General features: G+C 37.3%; 1 protein-coding gene and 1 long non-coding RNA gene across 8 annotated transcripts in view; one reads left to right on the top strand and one right to left on the bottom strand.

The window, feature by feature from the left end:
- COL4A4 (collagen type IV alpha 4 chain) overlaps positions 1 to 18,659 on the top strand; it is an 82,407-nt gene that overhangs the window by 27,176 nt on the left and 36,572 nt on the right. Inside the window, exons 13-25 of the mRNA XM_014283623.3 lie at positions 558 to 638; positions 1,891 to 1,944; positions 3,182 to 3,241; positions 3,863 to 3,907; positions 4,957 to 5,010; positions 9,699 to 9,768; positions 11,235 to 11,339; positions 11,931 to 12,095; positions 12,639 to 12,731; positions 13,065 to 13,228; positions 16,263 to 16,335; positions 17,608 to 17,714; positions 18,166 to 18,349. Coding sequence (XP_014139098.2) covers positions 558 to 638; positions 1,891 to 1,944; positions 3,182 to 3,241; positions 3,863 to 3,907; positions 4,957 to 5,010; positions 9,699 to 9,768; positions 11,235 to 11,339; positions 11,931 to 12,095; positions 12,639 to 12,731; positions 13,065 to 13,228; positions 16,263 to 16,335; positions 17,608 to 17,714; positions 18,166 to 18,349 — 1,255 coding nt within the window. The remainder of the gene's footprint in view (positions 1 to 557; positions 639 to 1,890; positions 1,945 to 3,181; positions 3,242 to 3,862; positions 3,908 to 4,956; positions 5,011 to 9,698; positions 9,769 to 11,234; positions 11,340 to 11,930; positions 12,096 to 12,638; positions 12,732 to 13,064; positions 13,229 to 16,262; positions 16,336 to 17,607; positions 17,715 to 18,165; positions 18,350 to 18,659) is intronic.
- The window catches only part of LOC114017087 (uncharacterized), a 40,752-nt gene that overhangs the window by 1,204 nt on the left and 20,889 nt on the right, over positions 1 to 18,659 (bottom strand). For 3 of the 7 annotated variants that reach the window (XR_008734438.1, XR_008734443.1, XR_008734441.1), the window contains exons 8-13: positions 15,829 to 15,928; positions 12,084 to 12,167; positions 7,553 to 8,523; positions 6,877 to 6,994; positions 6,600 to 6,764; positions 402 to 620 (exon numbers count right to left, since the gene is read on the bottom strand). This is a non-coding gene — a long non-coding RNA (uncharacterized LOC114017087). Of the gene's footprint in view, positions 1 to 401; positions 621 to 6,599; positions 6,765 to 6,876; positions 6,995 to 7,552; positions 8,524 to 12,083; positions 12,168 to 15,828; positions 15,929 to 18,659 lie in introns of those variants that run through there. The other 4 variants (XR_008734439.1, XR_008734440.1, XR_008734444.1 and 1 more) reach the window with 4 other exon arrangements.

Genomic DNA, 18,659 nt, shown 5'->3' with positions numbered 1-18,659 from the left:
CAGGAATAGTTCCTCTGTCAGTCTCCACCTGTTAGCATATGCAGGACTTACAGAACCCATGTGGAATATTTGATTTTTCTTCTATGAATTTGTCTAGTCACTTAGAATTTGTGCAAGTTTCTAACATGCACAATGTTCCATAGCAAATCAATAATTTCATCTTCACATTCACAAAAGTTTGTGCTCAAGGGCTTCGGTTCAGAACATGAGACTGTATGTACACACAAGAGATTTGATAATCCTGTAACTGTCTCCACAGCAGACTCTGAGCAGGAGCCATGAGTTCAGAGTTCTCAGTTATTTTGTTAGCCATAACATTACTTTTAATGACTGAGGAGAATAGAAAGGGATTAAAAACATCAACCTTGCTCATCTGGGAAGACAGTAAAGAGGCTTACAGATCTCAATATAAACCTTTATTTATCTGCAGGTATTAATACATGTCCATGTTCAATGAGTACAGAAATGTGCTGTAGTACGACAGGAAAACATGCTGAGTCTCACTGAAATGCCACATGGAACAAAATGTGTCTCTGCTGTTCCTTTGGCTTCCACAGGGTGACGTTGGACTTCCTGGGCCACCTGGATCACCACTTTTAGTTGGACCTCCTGGAGCTCAGCTGTTCAGAGGACAAAAGGTGCTGATTTGTCTTCATATGTAACTGTGCTCAACTTGACAAGTACAATTCTGTGATGTAATTTTTGCCAGGATGGCATAGGACAAATGTTTCTGTAGTAAACTAGCAGCTTCAGCAGAAATACTGTTGTTCAGCACACTTCCTACAGGCTTTCAGGAGTGGAGAGCCCATGTGTATTTTAGCTCATATTCCTGAGGGACGACTGTCCTGACGCAAAAAGGAGATACTGCCCTTGCTTTGGTTTTCTTCACTTTTTGTCATTAGCAAATCATATTTTAGGCATCTCAGGTAAAGTTGGCTACTCTGCTATTGAATCTTTTTTGTGGCTCTTCACTAACACTTTATTTTTCAGATCTTTGGCAATTAGTATTTTTGAGATTTCTCCAGTGTAATGTTTTGAACTATCAACCCTAATCCTTCTAGGGTGCTCTTTTAATATGAAAATTAAGTGTAATTTTGTTGTCCATTTTTAATGCCTGTTATTTACGGTACTTCAATATCATACCTACTGTACCTACAGTTGTGAACCTTACAAAATTAGAATATTTGTTTAAAAAGAACAGGAGTTAGAAAAATTGCATTATGGATCCATATATTGGAGTCTCTATGTCCTCAAGTCTGATTTATTTGAATACACAAATTAAAAGGTGAATTTTGTATTGCCAGCCCCTGCAGCCTCCTCAGTGCAGGGAACTGATAGATTTCACATATTGGATCTTAGACTTTGATTAACCAAACGGTTGCTAGGTAGATGTGTATGAGGAAGAGGGAAAGGACTGAAGAACTTATATAACTCCCTGTGTTACTGTGACATGTGGCATATGCTGCTGTGCATGACATGATCATGTAGCCATACAGCCAGCCATGCATCCCATTCAGACTGGAGCTATGCACAAAAGTGTAGATTTATGCATGTGGATACTTGCATCAAACTAAATAAAGCAGCAAACATAAAAGAACTAGTGTCATGCATGTTTGTAGGAACAAAGCCCTGATTAGCAGATCCGTGCAAATGAAAAGATACATCTATCTTACTTCACAGTTATTATTGCTGGTTTGACAGTGTTAGCAGAAATAAAAATCAGTACATAATTGCTTTTCTTGTTTTTCTTCTGCCTAGTACGCCAAGGCCCAGTACTTAAGAAAATACCATTTAACAGTAGTAATTCACAACAAGACTTCAAAAAAGTTAAACAGCACATAAGCATGTCCTGCATATTAATATGCACAAAAACTTTCCTTGTATACATAGGGCCAAAAAGGACTACCTGGAGTAACAGGTTACAGAGGGCCACGTGGACCCAAAGTAAGTAATGTGATTTTTATTTTTTTTTTTATGGTGCTGACAAAGTCCTTCTGTGGTTATTAAGTTATTTTTTTAAAGCACAAGGTGATGGAAGAAATAACAGCATTTGTGCTGTGAAATTTAATCACCACCTAAACAAGTGTGAAAGCAGAAGTATTTCAAAACTTTTGGAAAACCTTTCTGAGTCAGTTTTCTACATACCTATTGAAAGTTGCCTGGTAGCATAAGCTCCATGTTGTTTCCAGTTAGGCTACTAATATGTAACAGACTGGGGCTTAAGAAAATAGAAGCACAGATTATTTTTTTTCAAGAAGAGAAATAGAGAAGATCTGTATGTGTTCTTAATGGGGCACGATGTATGTTTCCCTAAAAATGTTAGGGAAAGACTTTAACTTCACGTTATGTCTATCCTCAAGAGTAGAGAAGGCAGAGCCACCTGTTTGGAGAAGGAGGTGCTCTTTGCTATCCTACATTTTCTTTTCTTCTATCAGCATGATTAATTTAAACATTGGTGTGTGCCAGTAAGGAGTTCCTGGATGCTGAGCTGAAGCAGCCACCAAAAAGATTCTGGAGTCTTTATGGCTGATAGATTTGGAGGAGGAAAATACACAGGCAGGAAATTCCCAGATCTCAGAAAAACAGACGATAACTGGGGACAAAAGAATGAGTCTCATTTATGTTAAAACTTTTAGTGTTGTAGCCAGAAGAGAAGAAACAAGAAACCTGAACATTACATTTCTGAGTTCCAAGTCTAGCGCTTTTTCAGAAATTAATTTTCCATTATAGAAGGACCACTGTTAACTTAGCACTGGAAAAGGAGACGAAAAAGGAGACTGATCTTTTTATATCAGTTTTACTTCAAAAATATGGGGTTTATATGTGTGCTCCAGTACTAGCTGGCCATGTAGATAATAGTACACTTGCTAGTTATAAGCAGGAACTGAGAAATTGACTGATGCAGCCCAAAAGACACCTAGAGCTTTAAAAAAAAAAATAAATAAAAATTAAACTACTGAGAGCACTTTAAGCTTGAAGAACAGACCATAGCAGGTTCCTTGAATAACTAAAGCTACATAAGCACTGCTGGTGGTGCTGTATGAAGTGACTGAGCCTAGCAAATGAAACAAGATCTGTTAACCTAATATATACATAACTTAATGAGCATGCAGAAAAAAATAAAACATATGGCAGACTTCACCGAGAATCTTGTTTAAACAAAGTATTTTGACTGCTCTAGGGCATACCTGGGAGAGGAGAAAAGGGTGAAAAAGGCATTCCTGGATTCCCTGGATTGCGGGTAAGGAAGTTGCAGAATAAATTACTTTGTAAATTCACTATAATTAGGTTCATAATATATTTGGTGGTTTAAGTTTGCATTTCCAAGAAAATTTTTTAGGATTTTTTAAACTAATCTGTCATACTTTCTGCATAGAATGTTTAGGAGTCCTGCCCTGGGACTCCCCCTGTCTCAGTCTTAAACATAAACTGATATAGACTTTCTGTCCTTGTAAAGAAAGTACATCTGTAGAGTTGTCCTCTAAATATTTAGAGCTGCACAGAACTCTGGAGTAGCACAGTACTAACACAGTAATTTTAATGTATTCCATACGTGCCAATGGCAATTTTTTACAGCAGCTTGTGTTTGATTTGTATATCGATGCTCACATGGAGCACTACATGTCTACTACCATGCTTGGTGCAAAATGGTAAAAAATTACTGAAGACCTGCCTTGGTTACTTCAGTCTATACAAATTGATGCCCATCTCTCATGAAGTATTTGCAAAAACTTTGCAAAGTTTTTCAGAAATATCCTAAGTAATAATTATCTAAAGAATAATAACTGCTCACAATTCTGAATAAGTGTAATTCTGAGTAAGCTTTTACTGTTTTAGCTCACATTCTACTTGCTTTCATCAGGGTAATCCTGGTTCTTATGGACCTGCAGGTTTTCCTGGGATGAAGGTAAGAAGACAAATTATAAGCAGCTCCCTGAACAGTGAGATCTGATATTCTGTGAATTTGTGCAGATTTGGTATTTCTACATACTTGATAGTCCACATTGCATGCCTTCCTTTTTCTCCTGCTACCTGTTGTCACAGAAGTTACATGAACTCTTTGTAATTGAATTTCTGCCACACTGAAATTTGGCTAAAATTGGCTAATGGGATCTGAAGTTGCAAGCAGGAGGAAAAGCCAGGGGGACATGTACAGAACATGTTAGAAAATTTACACAGCATGTTAACTTTGTTTGCCATGGTGACATTGTTTGTGTAATTTTGTTACACACATGGTTTTTTTTCATCTGTCTGGTTCAAGAAATTCCAGGTTTGCTGTTAAGTCTGCTAAATGTTAGTAATGAACTTACAACATCTTACTGGCATAAAGAACAACAGATGTAGATAGACAGATCTATATCTTGCCCTTTTTCCTATCTCCTCACCCCAGCTCATTTTCAAATCTAGTTAAGGTAATAATCATGCTATTCATAAATCGTATTAATGTACAGATATTTGCATCTAGAGTAATGTTCCAGATGACTTTTATCTGTGAAATTACTTTTTACTTTGTTTTTTTATCACTGCCTACCTAAAGAGTTTGAACACTGGATGGATGAGTACATTAGTAGCTCATAAAAGGGGAGGAGGAGCTGATATGCAGCTGCTTTCCATGCAATAATAGTTCAAGAGGGTCATTCAGCAGCCAGCAAACCAATTTCAGCTGTATTAAGCAGAGATCCTGTTAGAGTCTGCTGGTATGTATTCCAGCTAGTTCTGTGCCCCAGTTACACTGAATCCGCTGACGACTGTCTAAATAACCTGGCAATACATGTTATGTTTTTTTTCTTACAGAAGAGATTCTACGAAACTTACCCCTCTTGAATTTTCTGAAACAAATTGCAGATGCTATTATAACATGAGAATATTGTGTAACTGCCTTACTGGGTTTTGTTAAATTCATTATTTTAATGTTTTAGCAGATTAATAAAATTATATTTATGTGATCCTTTCCAGGGGGAAACAGGATTTGATGGTTTTCCTGGACAACCTGGCTATCCAGGCATACAGGTAAAAAAACCCAAAACACACGTGCATGCACACATGCACGCACACGTACACACACACTCCCCTACATAAAAGCTAATGCTTCCTCCTAAATGTACTTAATTATCAGACCATTTCCTTTTAGAGGCTCACAATTACTTTTAAGATTTACTGTTTTCATGACAGTCATAGTTACTCAACACCATGGTAGTAAATAATGATGTAAGTAAATATTCCTGCTTGGTGCATATGAGAGTGGGAATTCCATTTTGCGTACCAAAAGAATTTGTTATCCCAATTGCCAATAGTTAGCTTTAACTATACCAGTATAGATATCTAATCCATGAATTCTAGTATTCTGCAAGTTATTAATGTTTGAGCTGCATTACCTAGAGAGGTCCACTTGGTAAAGGAACCCGCAGTTTAGGTAAAAGTATTATCCTATAAACTTTGGTTTATGAACAGGCATGATAATTGGCACAAAATGAGGTACCAAAATTTGATTCAGATGGGCTTGTTTGCATGATTTCCTAAAATCTCTTTGCATGTTTCCAGGCCGTTCACGTAAGTAGCTTTTCCAAGATGCTTACTAGAGTGGAAGCTGGACTCATTCACACCAGCTTTGTTTAAACATTTCCTACTTTTGCTCATTTAGATGGTACTAGCCATTTTTTAATTTTACAATACATCCTGCTTTCTGTTAGATATTAGAAGTGTAGGTGTCATATCCAGGGAGCTAAGCAGTAAAAGAGGAGAATATTCATCTGAAAAGCATGGAAGAGATGCTTAATACAATTTCAGAAGATCCAGGTGCCAGTCTAGTGACATTTCAGGATATAAGATCATGGGATTCTTTTCTGCAGGCTGCAGAACTGATGATCATATTGTAATTCTGACAACAAAAACTTCAGAATGAAGGGAACTGTTATATTTTCTGTGGAATCTATAATGCTAAAGCACATTCAGAACAAAAAAAACCAGTTCTTGTTGCTACTTCAGAAGGAGGTAAGCAGCAGCGAGTCTAGCCAGGGGGAAGGTCTAGGGAGTCGCTGGGATAGGATCAGCAATGTATGAGCAAGAGGAGAAGTGAAATACTGCAACAAAGAAGGTGGGTGGCAGGATCATCAGTAGAGACAGAAAGGTTGAAAAGCTCATCAGCAAAGTTATTTCCACAGTACGGAGGACAAAAACAATATTGCAGAAATTGCGACTCTGTAAATATTCTGAAATACAAGTCAAGAAATGTCTGTTTTCCTCTGAAATAATCTTTTTCGGAAAATGTGTATAAACCAGTAACTTTTCTTAAAGCATGATTAGTTGCACCTGTGGAATCAGAGGAATGAAACTCAAGAGATTTGACCAAGAATCAGCTCTCTTACAAATTGAAGATTAAGATTGAAACACACTCTGCATAACCCGTGATGACAAAAGGAAGTAAACTGTGGCTGGTCCAAACTTGCCATAAGTAGTATACTACTAAAGACACGGCTGAAAGCATACAAATAAAAAGCATCAAACAGGTTTTCAAGAAGCAGGTTGACAAATGAGAAATGATAAAAACATGGAGTAACTAAAAAGTACAATAAAAACATCTGGTTTAGACACAGCCTTACTTGTTTCAAAGCTGGGACTGCCAGGAGAGTGCTAGACCAGCTTCTTCAGCCAAGATTTCTTTTATGTAGTCATACTTGCAGGGGGAAGAAATTGCCCATGGATGTTCTGTGTTTTCTCCCATTTGCCCATTATCAGCTTCACAACAATGCGGGATCATTCAGATACTAATCAGACAGAAACATTGCATGTCTTATTTAAACAGAAAAATCATTACAGTCTATTACTCTCTAAAAGTAGAATCCAACCTTAAGTGTTTTGTTGTCAAAAACTACTCACCTAATGTGCATATTGTTTTAGTTGGGGGCATCATTAGCAAACTTGAGACAAGACACTGAATAGAAAAAACTTCAGTCTCCTTCGATTATCCCACAGCCTAAGAAACCATAATTTAACACTACAAATAGTAAGCAGAAAAGAATGAATTGTAGTAGACTATGCTAGGGAGAAATTTGAATGCCTGCAAGTAATGATTTGGAAAGATGAAATTACAACTGCTAGTGCATGGAGCAAAAGAAAATAAATCTAGTGTAGACACAATTAAAAAAAAATCAGGTTAAATCATACAAACATAAATCATACACATAATTTAGAATGATTGCCCAGATGCTGTAGTTTTGCTTGGGAAATAATTGGATAGATCTGATTATTCCTGAAAGGTGCAGATCTATCTAGACTGCATCAACTGTTCATCTGGCCTCACCAGGTGTTGCTTATGATCTTCTAAAAATCACATAAACTGGAGGAACAAGGATATGATTAAAAACCCTCCTGAGAATAGACTGTCCTCACCTAGATACTCTGAAATAAATGCATTCAGAGAGAATCTAAGATGCATTAAGATTTAAGAGAAAGAGACTCAGAAAAAACCCAGTTGCATTCAAAGTAGATTTCATCTATAAAAAAATGTTAACTTTAAAGCAAAAAATGAACTTCCAAGGAATTGTTGGCGTACCTTTTGATCCCTAATTCTGGACATTGGCAATGCTCTGTGGATCTTGAACATGAGACAGCAACATGCCCTTGCTGCAAAGGCAGCTAATGATATCCTGGGCTGCATCAGGAAAAGTATCGCCAGCAGGCTGAGGGGGGTGGTCCTTCCCCTCTGCTCAGCAGTGGTCTCTGTCCTTGCAGATATTCTGAAGTTGTCTGGACACGGTCCGGGGCAACCAGCTCTAGGTAGTCCTGCTTGAGCAGGGGGGTTGAACAAGATTATGTCCAGAGGTCCCTTCTAACCTCAAACATTCTGTGATAAATATGAAAAAAACATCAAATGCCTTCTTCAGACAAAATACAAAGGAGGATATGAGTCCTGTCGAAATTGCTTTAAGACCATTTGTCTCTGCTACTAGTGGAATGAGTCTCATTAAAATAATGAATGCTCTTTACAGGCAGTGCAAAGTGTTCTTGACAACTGTCATATAGAGCTATAAAAACTTACAGAACAAATACAGTTTAATGCTTAATAGGGATATCAGTAAAATTGATAAGTGATTATAAGCTTTCATTTTAAGAAGACTCCAGGTCACAAAATACAGTAGCGATACGCTTCTGTTTGAGACGTTTGGCATTTTTATTTTTTTAAATAAACTGTTGGCAAGTCGAGTCTCCCGAATTTTTTATGGGAAAAGAAAACATTACCAGTCAATAAAATAATCCAAACACATATGCCACTATGGAGGAGTGTACCAACAGTGAAAACACAGCAAATATGAAGCTGCCATCCAGAGAGGGTCATACACCTAACATCCTAAAGAGAGATTGTCAGAGACTGGCACTGGAATTTGTCACTTAAGGAGATACCAAGAAATTAAATTTTTTACCTTGTCTCATCAACTCTTCAGTTTTCTTACGTTCTGGTTGTGTCACTTTAAAATCAGCATGGAAGTCCACTAAAACTTGGCCATATCCATCTACTGTACAAATCTTTGATAGATAGTTTTATAATCATTAAATTAATATTAAATTTCAAAATACTTTGTAGGTTTATCAGAGGAGGAAAAACTCTAGGTTTATTTTTTCTCTCCTGCCACACAGAAGACTCTTCTACATCATTAAGGAAGACAAATTTACATTCCTGTTTAAAATAGCCAAAGATGACACAAGGATGTTATTTCATTCTGCAAGATACAGTCAAAGGAAAAAGGCCAGCAAAAAGGTCAAAGGTCCAGAGGACAGCAGTCAGTGACCACTCCAGAGCTATTTAAATATTGTAGAGATAGCAATTAAAAAAGAAGAAAAAAAAAAAACAACAAACAACCAGAAAAAGACATGGACTCCTTGTTTCACTTGTGTAAGAACAGGTGTCCAGTTTTGCAGTCCCAGTTCTCCTTATCTGTGTCCTGAAATGCCCTGAGCTCCAGTCCCAGGAATGCAACCTTACTACGCAGTTCCCACATTCACATTCTTGTTTTCTCCGTTTGCTGCAGAGAGAAGGGTTGATTCCTAATCTACAAAGCAAGAAGTTTAATACAATTTGCCACATAAAAGACTTCCCTAAAGTCCACTTCACTTGCAATTCTAAATATCAAAATCCAAGCTAATTTAGAAATCCTCCAAGCAGAAGTGATTTTCCTTGCCATTAGTAGGCACTTTTATGTTTCCCAGATGCAGATGTTTTGCACTTCTTGTAAGAGCTTTGAGTACCTCTTAGCATTGATATTGTGTGTCAGACTGTGAAACCTCTTTCCTTAATGCTTATCTGTCGTCATAGAAGTAATTTCCAAATTCTGGCATAGAATTTTAAGGCAAATAATTACAGCTTGGTTTTTAAAATGTCTCAGTTAAATGGGTAGTGATTTACTGTAATTGATTCCCCTTTACACTAAATAAATGAAATCAAGTACAGCAGTCACAAGTTCTGAAGAGTCAAATAGATATGTACGATAGGTATATTACTGTTTAGTCACTGGTATCCTGAAAGGTAATTATTATTTTAAATCTTTTTACCTGGTTTTAAATGTTATAAAGTGTCAAATTGAGTTTCCCGGGTGACATGTGTCACATTCTTACATACCTGACCATTGTTGAAATTTTTAGTTACATGCAACCACACCGCATATTTGTATCTATCAGTAAAATTTATTGTTGGACTCTTACAGGGGGATCCAGGAGAAAAAGGACCCCCAGGTCCTCCTGGAGCTGTTGGAATTCCGCTGTTTCCTATAAAAGGTTATCGCTAGTTTTAATTTCTTCTGTATAAAGTGCGTAGGACCTGTTTTTTAAGGTGTTTGAAAGGGATCACTAGGGATTCAGGGGACAGGATCCTAAAACGTTATCTTCTTAGTGGCCACATTATGTGTGTGTTTGTGCCTCACTGATCTTACTGGAACTATCGTAAGCATACAAGTTTCAGATTAAATGTTTGCTTGAAAGATCTTTATGCATATAGTCACAGCTAGATCTGCAGGACTATCCCTAGTTATTGGACCAAAGCATATTTAATAAAAAGCTATGAAAAATAAGCCCATGTTAGATAACAGATGGCAAATAAGGAAACTGGCCTTCCCATTGTGATTTTGAATTCCTGTTTTCAGAACTGCCACAACACATAGATTTTAGGCTGTAATTAAGCTTTCTATTGCATAGCAGGGGTGAAATCCTGGAACTAGTACTCTCAACAGAATACCTGTCAATCTTATGATCTACCTACCTAAACCTCAGGCTGGGTTTCCATGTCTGAGCTCCCTTTATCCCCATCTTTATCATCAAATCGGTGAAAAGGTGTGTGGAAGTTCTTACTTCATAGCAGGAGGCAGTGGGGAATAGCCAAGCCTGCTGCCTGAAAGGGATTTGCTTCAGCATCTCACACTTGAGGAACCTATTGTAAGAACATTTTAACAGAGAACTTACCATGAATTGTATTTTTAGTGTAGCAAATGCCAATTGTGAACACAGAAGTTACAATACAACCCCAGTTCAGCAGAACCTCCACATTAGATAGGGGCCTCATCCAAAAATCAATTAAATTTGTTTTCCATTGGCTTCTGTGTGTTTCCAGCCCATACAGTGGAAAACTTAACCCCATGCTTAATATCGCAAGTAACATTTAAAGTTAGTCATGTGCATGGTGTGTGAGTGGATACATTCTTCAGAGAAAGAGGCCTTTAGCAGAATTGTTCGAGAACAGAAATACTACCAGTATCTTGTTTTTCCAGTTAATGAAGGCCTTTATATCTTATTCAGTTTTGGGGTTTTTTTCTTTATTACTATGTAATTTCAATTTTTAAATTTATTGATTATAGCAATTTTGAAAATACATTTTTAAAATTTGGATAAGTTCAACTAGGATGATCCTGAAATGCACTGCCAAATGTGCATAACGCAACATGCACATTTATTTTAAATGCTGTATGTATTTATTTCAGGCAAACTTATCTGGGCATTCTGAAACGTAGCACAAAGACACTATTACAGAGTGTTGACGAGGGCAGGAATCCATAGAAAAGTAACCAAATCCTCACACCTTAAAATTAAATTGTTACACATACTTTAAAATGTTTCATAAAGACAGAAGAAGTTACTTTATTTTACTTCTGTGTAGTTCCCTAATTATAATTTTGGTTACCGTTTAATTTAGTTTTAAACTGTCAATTGCATAAGATGTTCAGTTCACATGTTTTTATAATTCTGTGTAGGTCCACAAGGAGATCCTGGATTTCCAGGTCCTGCTGGTGATATGGGAGCAGTCGGGCCCATAGGTCCTGCAGGCCAGCTAGGAAGACCAGGAGAAGATGGAACAAGTAAGAGAATAGGGGATAAAATGTGAATTATATACCAGTAGGAGAGAAAGTAGCTAAAAGAAAACTGTTCTTTGTTCTTGGTTGATGCAAGTCACCAACAGTAAGGATTTGAGCTCTACAGAGAGTTCAGTAAAAGTATTAGCTCAGCACTTAGTGGACAAAAAAGAACCAAAATTATCCAAACAGAACATTAGAAATTACTAGAAAAGGAACAGAAGACAAAGCAGAATGCTACCACACGCTGTAAATTCATGGTATGTCTGTATCTGAAGTGCTGTGCTCAAAAATTTTATTTTCCATCTTGAAAAGATATAAAGGAAGGTGATGAGGATGACTTTGCTCTGTATAAGGAACGAGAATAACTGGGATGTCTGGAAAATAGATAATGGGAAAGAGGAAAAGAAGCATTTGAAAGCCTAAAGCAGGAACCTCTTTTCCTGGGCATCCTAAAAAAAGATTTAGATTTAAGTCTTTGTTATATAGAAGCTCTTCTTTAGGACGGTTCTGAATTCTGTAATTTCCCCCATGATACCCCATAGTAATCCTTACAATGAAGCTGTATGGGGCATATACCATTATTTATTTTTATAGGTCTGCCTGGCCTGCCGGGAGTACGCGGGGCACCAGGACTTCAAGGTTTTCAAGGTGACCCTGGTTTCCCTGGAACAGGTGAATCAATCCCAGGAAGACCTGGACTTCCTGGACCACCAGGCCTACCAGGACAGCCAGGAAGACAAGGCTTACCTGGACCACCCAGTAGGTTCAGCAGCAATTTATATGGCGAGAATATCATTCTGTGTATTAATAGATCCATTGCTTTGCTTGGTCCTACAAAAAACAGAGGTGAAAAGTGCATTTTGACAGATATATCAAACTTTAGATGTGATGTGGAAAACTTGTTTTTCCTATTAGTTGTCAATCAGTGAGATTTCAAGATTTTCAGTTTTCTGGCCGATTTAAACCCACAAAGTAACATATATGAAAACGTCCCTAAAAACGTATCACCTGAAGTTAAAAACACAGCAAACCCAAGTCAGCATCATTTAGTAAAGAAACAAGACTTGTAAAGTTCTACACTGGAAAAAGAAAGAAGCAGCGGCAATGGAAAAGCAGTGTCAACAACTCTAGCCATACTGACTCTTGTAGTATGATCTGTAAGTAAGGACTTGTAAAGCATTTCATAAGATCCTTAGCCTTTCACATGACGATAACAAGATAAGGGAGAGGAGACCACGTGACCTGAGCTGTGGAAAGAGTCAACCTGATGAATACTAGCTGTACAATTTGTTTTTTTCAAAGGTGTAATCTGTACTGACAGAGGGATCCCTGGAGAACCTGGAGCGAAAGGTCAGATAGGACTTCCTGGAAGAAAAGGTGAAAAAGGAGAAAAGGGTAAGTATGCCTGGACAGCAGTAATTTGCATATGAGACTTATGCTAGATATATCAACCTACATTTGCAAGAAGTTTATGGTAAGTTGGAGGATAAGGCCCATCAAAGTGTGGAGTTCAGTCACCTGTTGGCATTGGGGCTTCTAAGTCAGTGGAGCCCTGTCGGTGCAGCAGTTATTGAGCACTGCAAAGAGAGACTGATAGGCTTCACTCCTTTGAAGGCCCTAACGAGATAAAATGGTCTGGGTGCTACTCACACAATAAAAAAAGGGCAGTGTTACTTTTTTCGTCTTAATTTTGCAACTGTTTCAATGTAATTTTGACACATTCACTAGGAAATCAAGGCCTCTGCTCATGTAGTGCTGGTCCTCCTGGTCCCCGTGGTATGCAAGGACCTCCAGGTGCTCAAGGAAAGAAAGGACAAATGGGATACCCTGGAAGGCACGGAGAAAAGGGCGACCCAGGCTTATCTGGTGCAATGGGATCACCAGGGCTCCCTGTGAGTAATTTTCATAAGCTTCAGTAAATAAATAACATCAAGTTACCACAGGAGGCATTTAAGCAGAGTTGTGGAGGAACTGCCCTGGAAAACTATCTGAAAGTTTTATCTACATTTTCTTATTACAGGTTTGTTGGAGGATGCATTTTATTAGCTTCTATCTGATTTCGCTTGTGGCAGTGGGCAAAGTTTTACAGTGAGGGACAGAATCCCATGCTGTGTTTCTGGGGTGGTCAGGAGGCTTAGGAAAGCTGGTGAATGTTCATCTTGTTTTGTTTTGACTTGTTTTTCTTTTAGTTTTGAATACCCATTGTTTTTCTTGAAAACATTGTAGATGCACAAATTGTTCCACTGCAAATGATTTTTCAGTTATTTCAAAGGAAAGCATTACCAGCAAAACCTTATCAAGGCAAAGAATTGCATGATGCTGGCAGATCAAGGTGGATTTTATGTCAACATCCACATGGGGTGGGACAGGGTCTGAAGAAAAAGGAACCCTTGATTTTATTCAGGCATTTCAAGTAATTTATATTTTTTTTTACTAATTTTTTAGAAATTATTTGAAAAGCTTAATTTATTTGATACACTTAATTTATTTTATGAGGCAGTCTGAACATAATATGGAGTCTTTCACTCCCACAGACTGAAAGGCATTGCTATTTGTTAGCGATTATCCCTTTGCTGTTACATATAACTTTAAAAATCTCCCATTTTCAGTCACTACTCAGCCAGTTTGTTCTCCACAAGGATCACCGCTATAGACAATGCCTCCTTTCTCTATGACATACATATTAGCAGTAAAGCTGAAACGGAATAAAAATTTTGCCCTTGATTTAATAGTTCATAGAAAGAAAAATTACTATAACCATGAAAATAAAGACTTTTCATTTGCTCAATTAGCTTCCCTTGCAGTGTAGTGTAACAATTTCGTTTCAAGTTCCTGAAGAACAGTAACTGAATGAACTTTTTGTTAGTAAAGATTCTGAGTACTAGAATCATTTGACATCAACATACCATGTTCATTTTTTCCTAAGACCAATTAATTCCAGTGTTAACAAATCAGACATCCAGTTTCTCATGGAAAACCCATATAAAGATTTTTCATGGCAAGGTGGAGGGGAGAAAATAATTAAGAAATATTTAAAAGATACCTTTAGGTCAGATGTGTATTTCTACTTCAATATTGGCTGTCAGGAGGACTAACAAACAAAATGAATTTGAGCTCAAGACCTATATGTTTCCTGCGTCAGTAATTTACTGGGTGATGCTTGTTGCCTAACTCAGTGAAACTAGCTATTACTTTTGGAAACTGACTTATTTTCTTTAATGCGCTTCATATAGTTTATCTTATTCCCCACAGTGAGCAATAATCAAAACACCAATTAATCTAACGGCTTTAGGAATACATTATAAGATGATTTATTGGACTTGCTGTGATTTTGTTCCACTTGTTTTGGTCTGGCATGTGGACTGTGCATCCAGGATGCTGCATGCCAAAACCATGCCAATAGAGGGGTTTTGTAACATACTTTCTTGTGTGTGAGAGCAATTTCTTTGAAAATATAAATAGATACACTTAGATTTATGACTGTTCCATTATGGGGGGTGTGTGTGTGTGTTTCTTTTTTTGAGGTTTTGTTTTGTTTTAATAGCAGAACTCTTTTTCACACATGGAATTGCTTAAACATTTCCAGAACGTTGTCTTTCAAAAGAAAAAATACAAAACAAAACCATTGTGACACTGAAGGAAGGAGATAGAGGGGCTCTGTCATTCTAGTTCTAATGGTTTCATTGCAAGCTTTGCATTTATTTTTATTTTTCTTTTCTTAAAATCCTATTACCTGAGTGGATTAAGAGAAATTTCAATCTTTTGTTACTTTTGAAAGTGTATTTTAGCCCTTGTGGCTCTTAAGTAAAGCTTGAAGCCTTGTCCTGAATACTTTGGTGTTCTTGGGTTACTTAGGTGAGAAACAAGGACAAAGTAATCAGTTTGGAAATAAATAAGCCACTTTGATACAGAAGTGCTTTGGTCTAATGGATTTCCTACATATATATACTTTTTCCATTTTTCTGCTCTCTTTTCTTGCCAAATATCTCATTTCACTTTCCAAACTTGTCACTGCTAACTTGAAGATCTAGACGTTTTAACAAATAGTCACTGCTAGTGTCAGATACACCACATTTTTCAGAAGTCTTCTTCCTGTTTTACAACTGTCGCGATTTACAATCACTTTATAAATTCTGTTTTCTCTACCTATTTCTTAGTGGAAGAGTTTGAACAGCAGAGGAAACTAGTTGAATAATACCCCAGTTTTCCAACCTTAGTGGCCTTTTACTTCTGCGTACATGTCACATGGTAAAATATATTTACCCACACATACTATTGCAAGATCAGACCCTCAGCAATGATACGCAAACTGCACTCTGCTTGGAGAACTGACAGCACAAATCAGCATAAAAATATAGAAAAGTACTTTTTCTCCCCTCTAAACCTGTCAAGTCATAGATTCTTCTGACAATGCCAGGTACCTAACTACAGGCAGATGAATTTTTTTATTCACACCTTTGCAGGCTTTCACTCAGAAAAAACCATCACTTACCTACTGCTGTACTCAGTTCTGGGAGGACGGCTTTACACAGCAGTCGCCGCGCTCCAGAGGTTCCCTTCCTGTGTAGCCTCGGTGCATTCTGGGTTGAACTCTGCAGGGGAAAGTGTTTGTGAATCATTTGCATCTTAATATTCTTGCATTTACAGCCACAGTTGTATATGGCCATAGACCCAGTTTCTTATAGTTGTGTATCTGTGCGTTTGGCAAAGTCAAGCTGAAAAGGCCAGATGCCATTCACACATTTCTTTATAGACATCAAAAGAGATAAGTGTTTCTTTTGGCATTTTACTTTAATTGCTGTGGTTTTGGGAAACAATGAAAGAGCAAGAGAAGTATTTATTTTTCACCTCAGTTCCCACGTTGATTCCTTGCTGGAGATAACTGACAATTTTTAATATTTTTTTTTTTTTTTTCCCAATGGTAAGGGGCCACCTGGTTCTGCTGGACAACATGGTGAAAAAGGAGAGAAGGGTGATCCAGGAAGAGTTAGAATAAAAGGTAAACCCACAGATTTTATCATTAGCCTTTTTGTTTCCTATACAATGCCTGAGCAATAGTGTGAGAAAACCGTGTTCATCTATTCTGTAATAAAGTCATTAGTTTAGAAAGTTACTGAAGCCTAGAGGTCATGTGTATCCAAACTGCTTTCTTGGTACCATCTTGTGCATCTTGCTAAATACAAGATCAACAGTGTTGCGTGGTTTTTACTCTATAGTTGAGCCATAAAACAGTTTTAACAGCTTGATATTAATGCTAATAATTGACTTTTCATGTCATGTGATTGATAATCAGGGTCTTACAGAGATCTGCATAGCAAAGACTAAGCAGGATACAATTATTGTGAAAGCATGAAGAAATATTATCATATAGAAACCACTCCTGAAGTGTCAGATGCCAGTATCCCAGTTGCTATCTCAACTTAAACTACCAATATCCTTCTTGGGAAAAACTCAGTCTCAGTTGCTATTCAGATTCTTGCCTCTGTTTCTGAAAATTACTCTTGACTAGGCATTGAAGAGAAACAATAGGCTACCATTTGCACAACTGAAATTCTTGTAATTAAATAGCTCAAACCCTCTCCACAGTTATGGTTATGATTTGCAAAAGCAAAAGAAACAGAACAAATTACAGCAATCTGATGGCAAAGCTTAGTTAGAAATGCTAAACTAATTATTCAGACAAAAGATCGTCCATCTTACTGTTTGTGAAAAGTTGCTTTGGATGCCTGTGTCTGTTTTCAGATGTTGAAGCAAGGCAAAACATTTGCTGTTTATTTGCAAAGGATCTCTTGACACAGCAAAATGAATCTTTGGGTTAGAATAGTTTTATTGTCCTGTATGCAAAAATTATATTTTCATAAATATCAGTGCAAGAGAAATCTAGGGGTAAAAAAAGAAAAAAACCACTTTTTGGGAATATTGATGCAATCATTCTGCATCATTTGGCATTGCTATGTCCTGATTTCACAGAAACCAAGAATGAAACTCTGGCTGATTTCAATAGCAAAATATTTTCACTCTGTATATAGCATGAACAAAAGCCACATTCTTGTGGTGCCTGTAAGCATGTCTTTTACAGAGAGACCAAGTTGTTCCATGAGGTATCCAACAACATGCTGCCTTCCCAAGTCTAAAATACCTCATTATGGAAATGGGAATTCAAGAAGTGGAAATTATCATACACAGATGATGAATAGTTACCCAGCATTTACCTGAGCAGAAATAAACCCCCCCAAATATTACACTTCATTTTTTTCCAAATTGTTTTAAGGAATAAAAGGTGAAAGAGGTCCTACTGGTGTTCCAGGATTTCCAGGCCAAAGAGGTAATGATGGCAGAGATGGGGAACTAGGATTGCCTGGGGAAAAAGGAGCTGAGGTATGTTTAACTTTCTCAGAATTTTTTTTCCATTTCAGGTAACATCGTATCTTATGAAAGGGCTAGCTACTTAATGAAGAGTACCGTTTTATTCCAAATTCCTAGCAGATTAATAGCTTTTATCACTTTATGTTAGCCTAGATAAATAATCATAGCTTTTATCAATTAAAAAATTATTTCCTTGGAAGTATTAGTTTATTTTGGTCTTCCTGAATATAATTTCTGCTTATACTGTGTGCTATTCTGAGATGAGGAAGAAAAAAACCCCACAAAACTCTACCCTTTGTTCCTATTGCCTTTGAATATTTAAAACTACAAATATATTTCATGTAATCACTCAATTGTGGAAGAGTGGTTTCTCCAGATGATTCTCTAACACGGCTTTTAATAATCAAAAAGAGGAAAGAAATTAGGTCTTCCTATTTCTTATCAACATTTTTTTTTCTTTTAGGGTGATTCTGGAGTACCATTGCCAGGTGATAAAGGATTCCCTGGGGTCCCAGGGCTTCCTGGGATAAGAGGACAGATGGGATTGCCTGGTTTGGGGTTTCCCGGCCCTCCCGGAGTCAGAGGTAGCCCTGGAGACTTTGGTGATACTGGTAACATTGGGCCACCTGGTCCAAAGGGCCAGAAAGGTAATTTGAATGTTTACATTAACAACCAAATAACAAGATACATGTTTGGTAGCATTCATTACAGTTTTATATATGTATTATATACAGTATTATTCATTTATACTGAAAATTGATTTTGGCAGGCTCAGTGGTTATGTGAAATATGGCCACTGAAAGGTACAATACTGTCAGCATTTAGCAGCAGACAGTAGTGAGAATACGAATTGCTACGGGCCTTAAACCTGCAAAGTGCCACTTACATGCTATCAGAAGAATTATTTTCTGGAGTGAGAACTATTCCTGATTGTAAGGATTTGCAAGGAAATGCTTT

Source organism: Falco cherrug, chromosome 11 (assembly GCF_023634085.1).
Source record: "Falco cherrug isolate bFalChe1 chromosome 11, bFalChe1.pri, whole genome shotgun sequence".
In the NCBI taxonomy this organism is placed as follows: domain Eukaryota; kingdom Metazoa; phylum Chordata; class Aves; order Falconiformes; family Falconidae; genus Falco; species Falco cherrug.
Note: the sequence above shows the minus strand (reverse complement) of the source record. Positions and strands in the feature narration are given on the sequence as shown.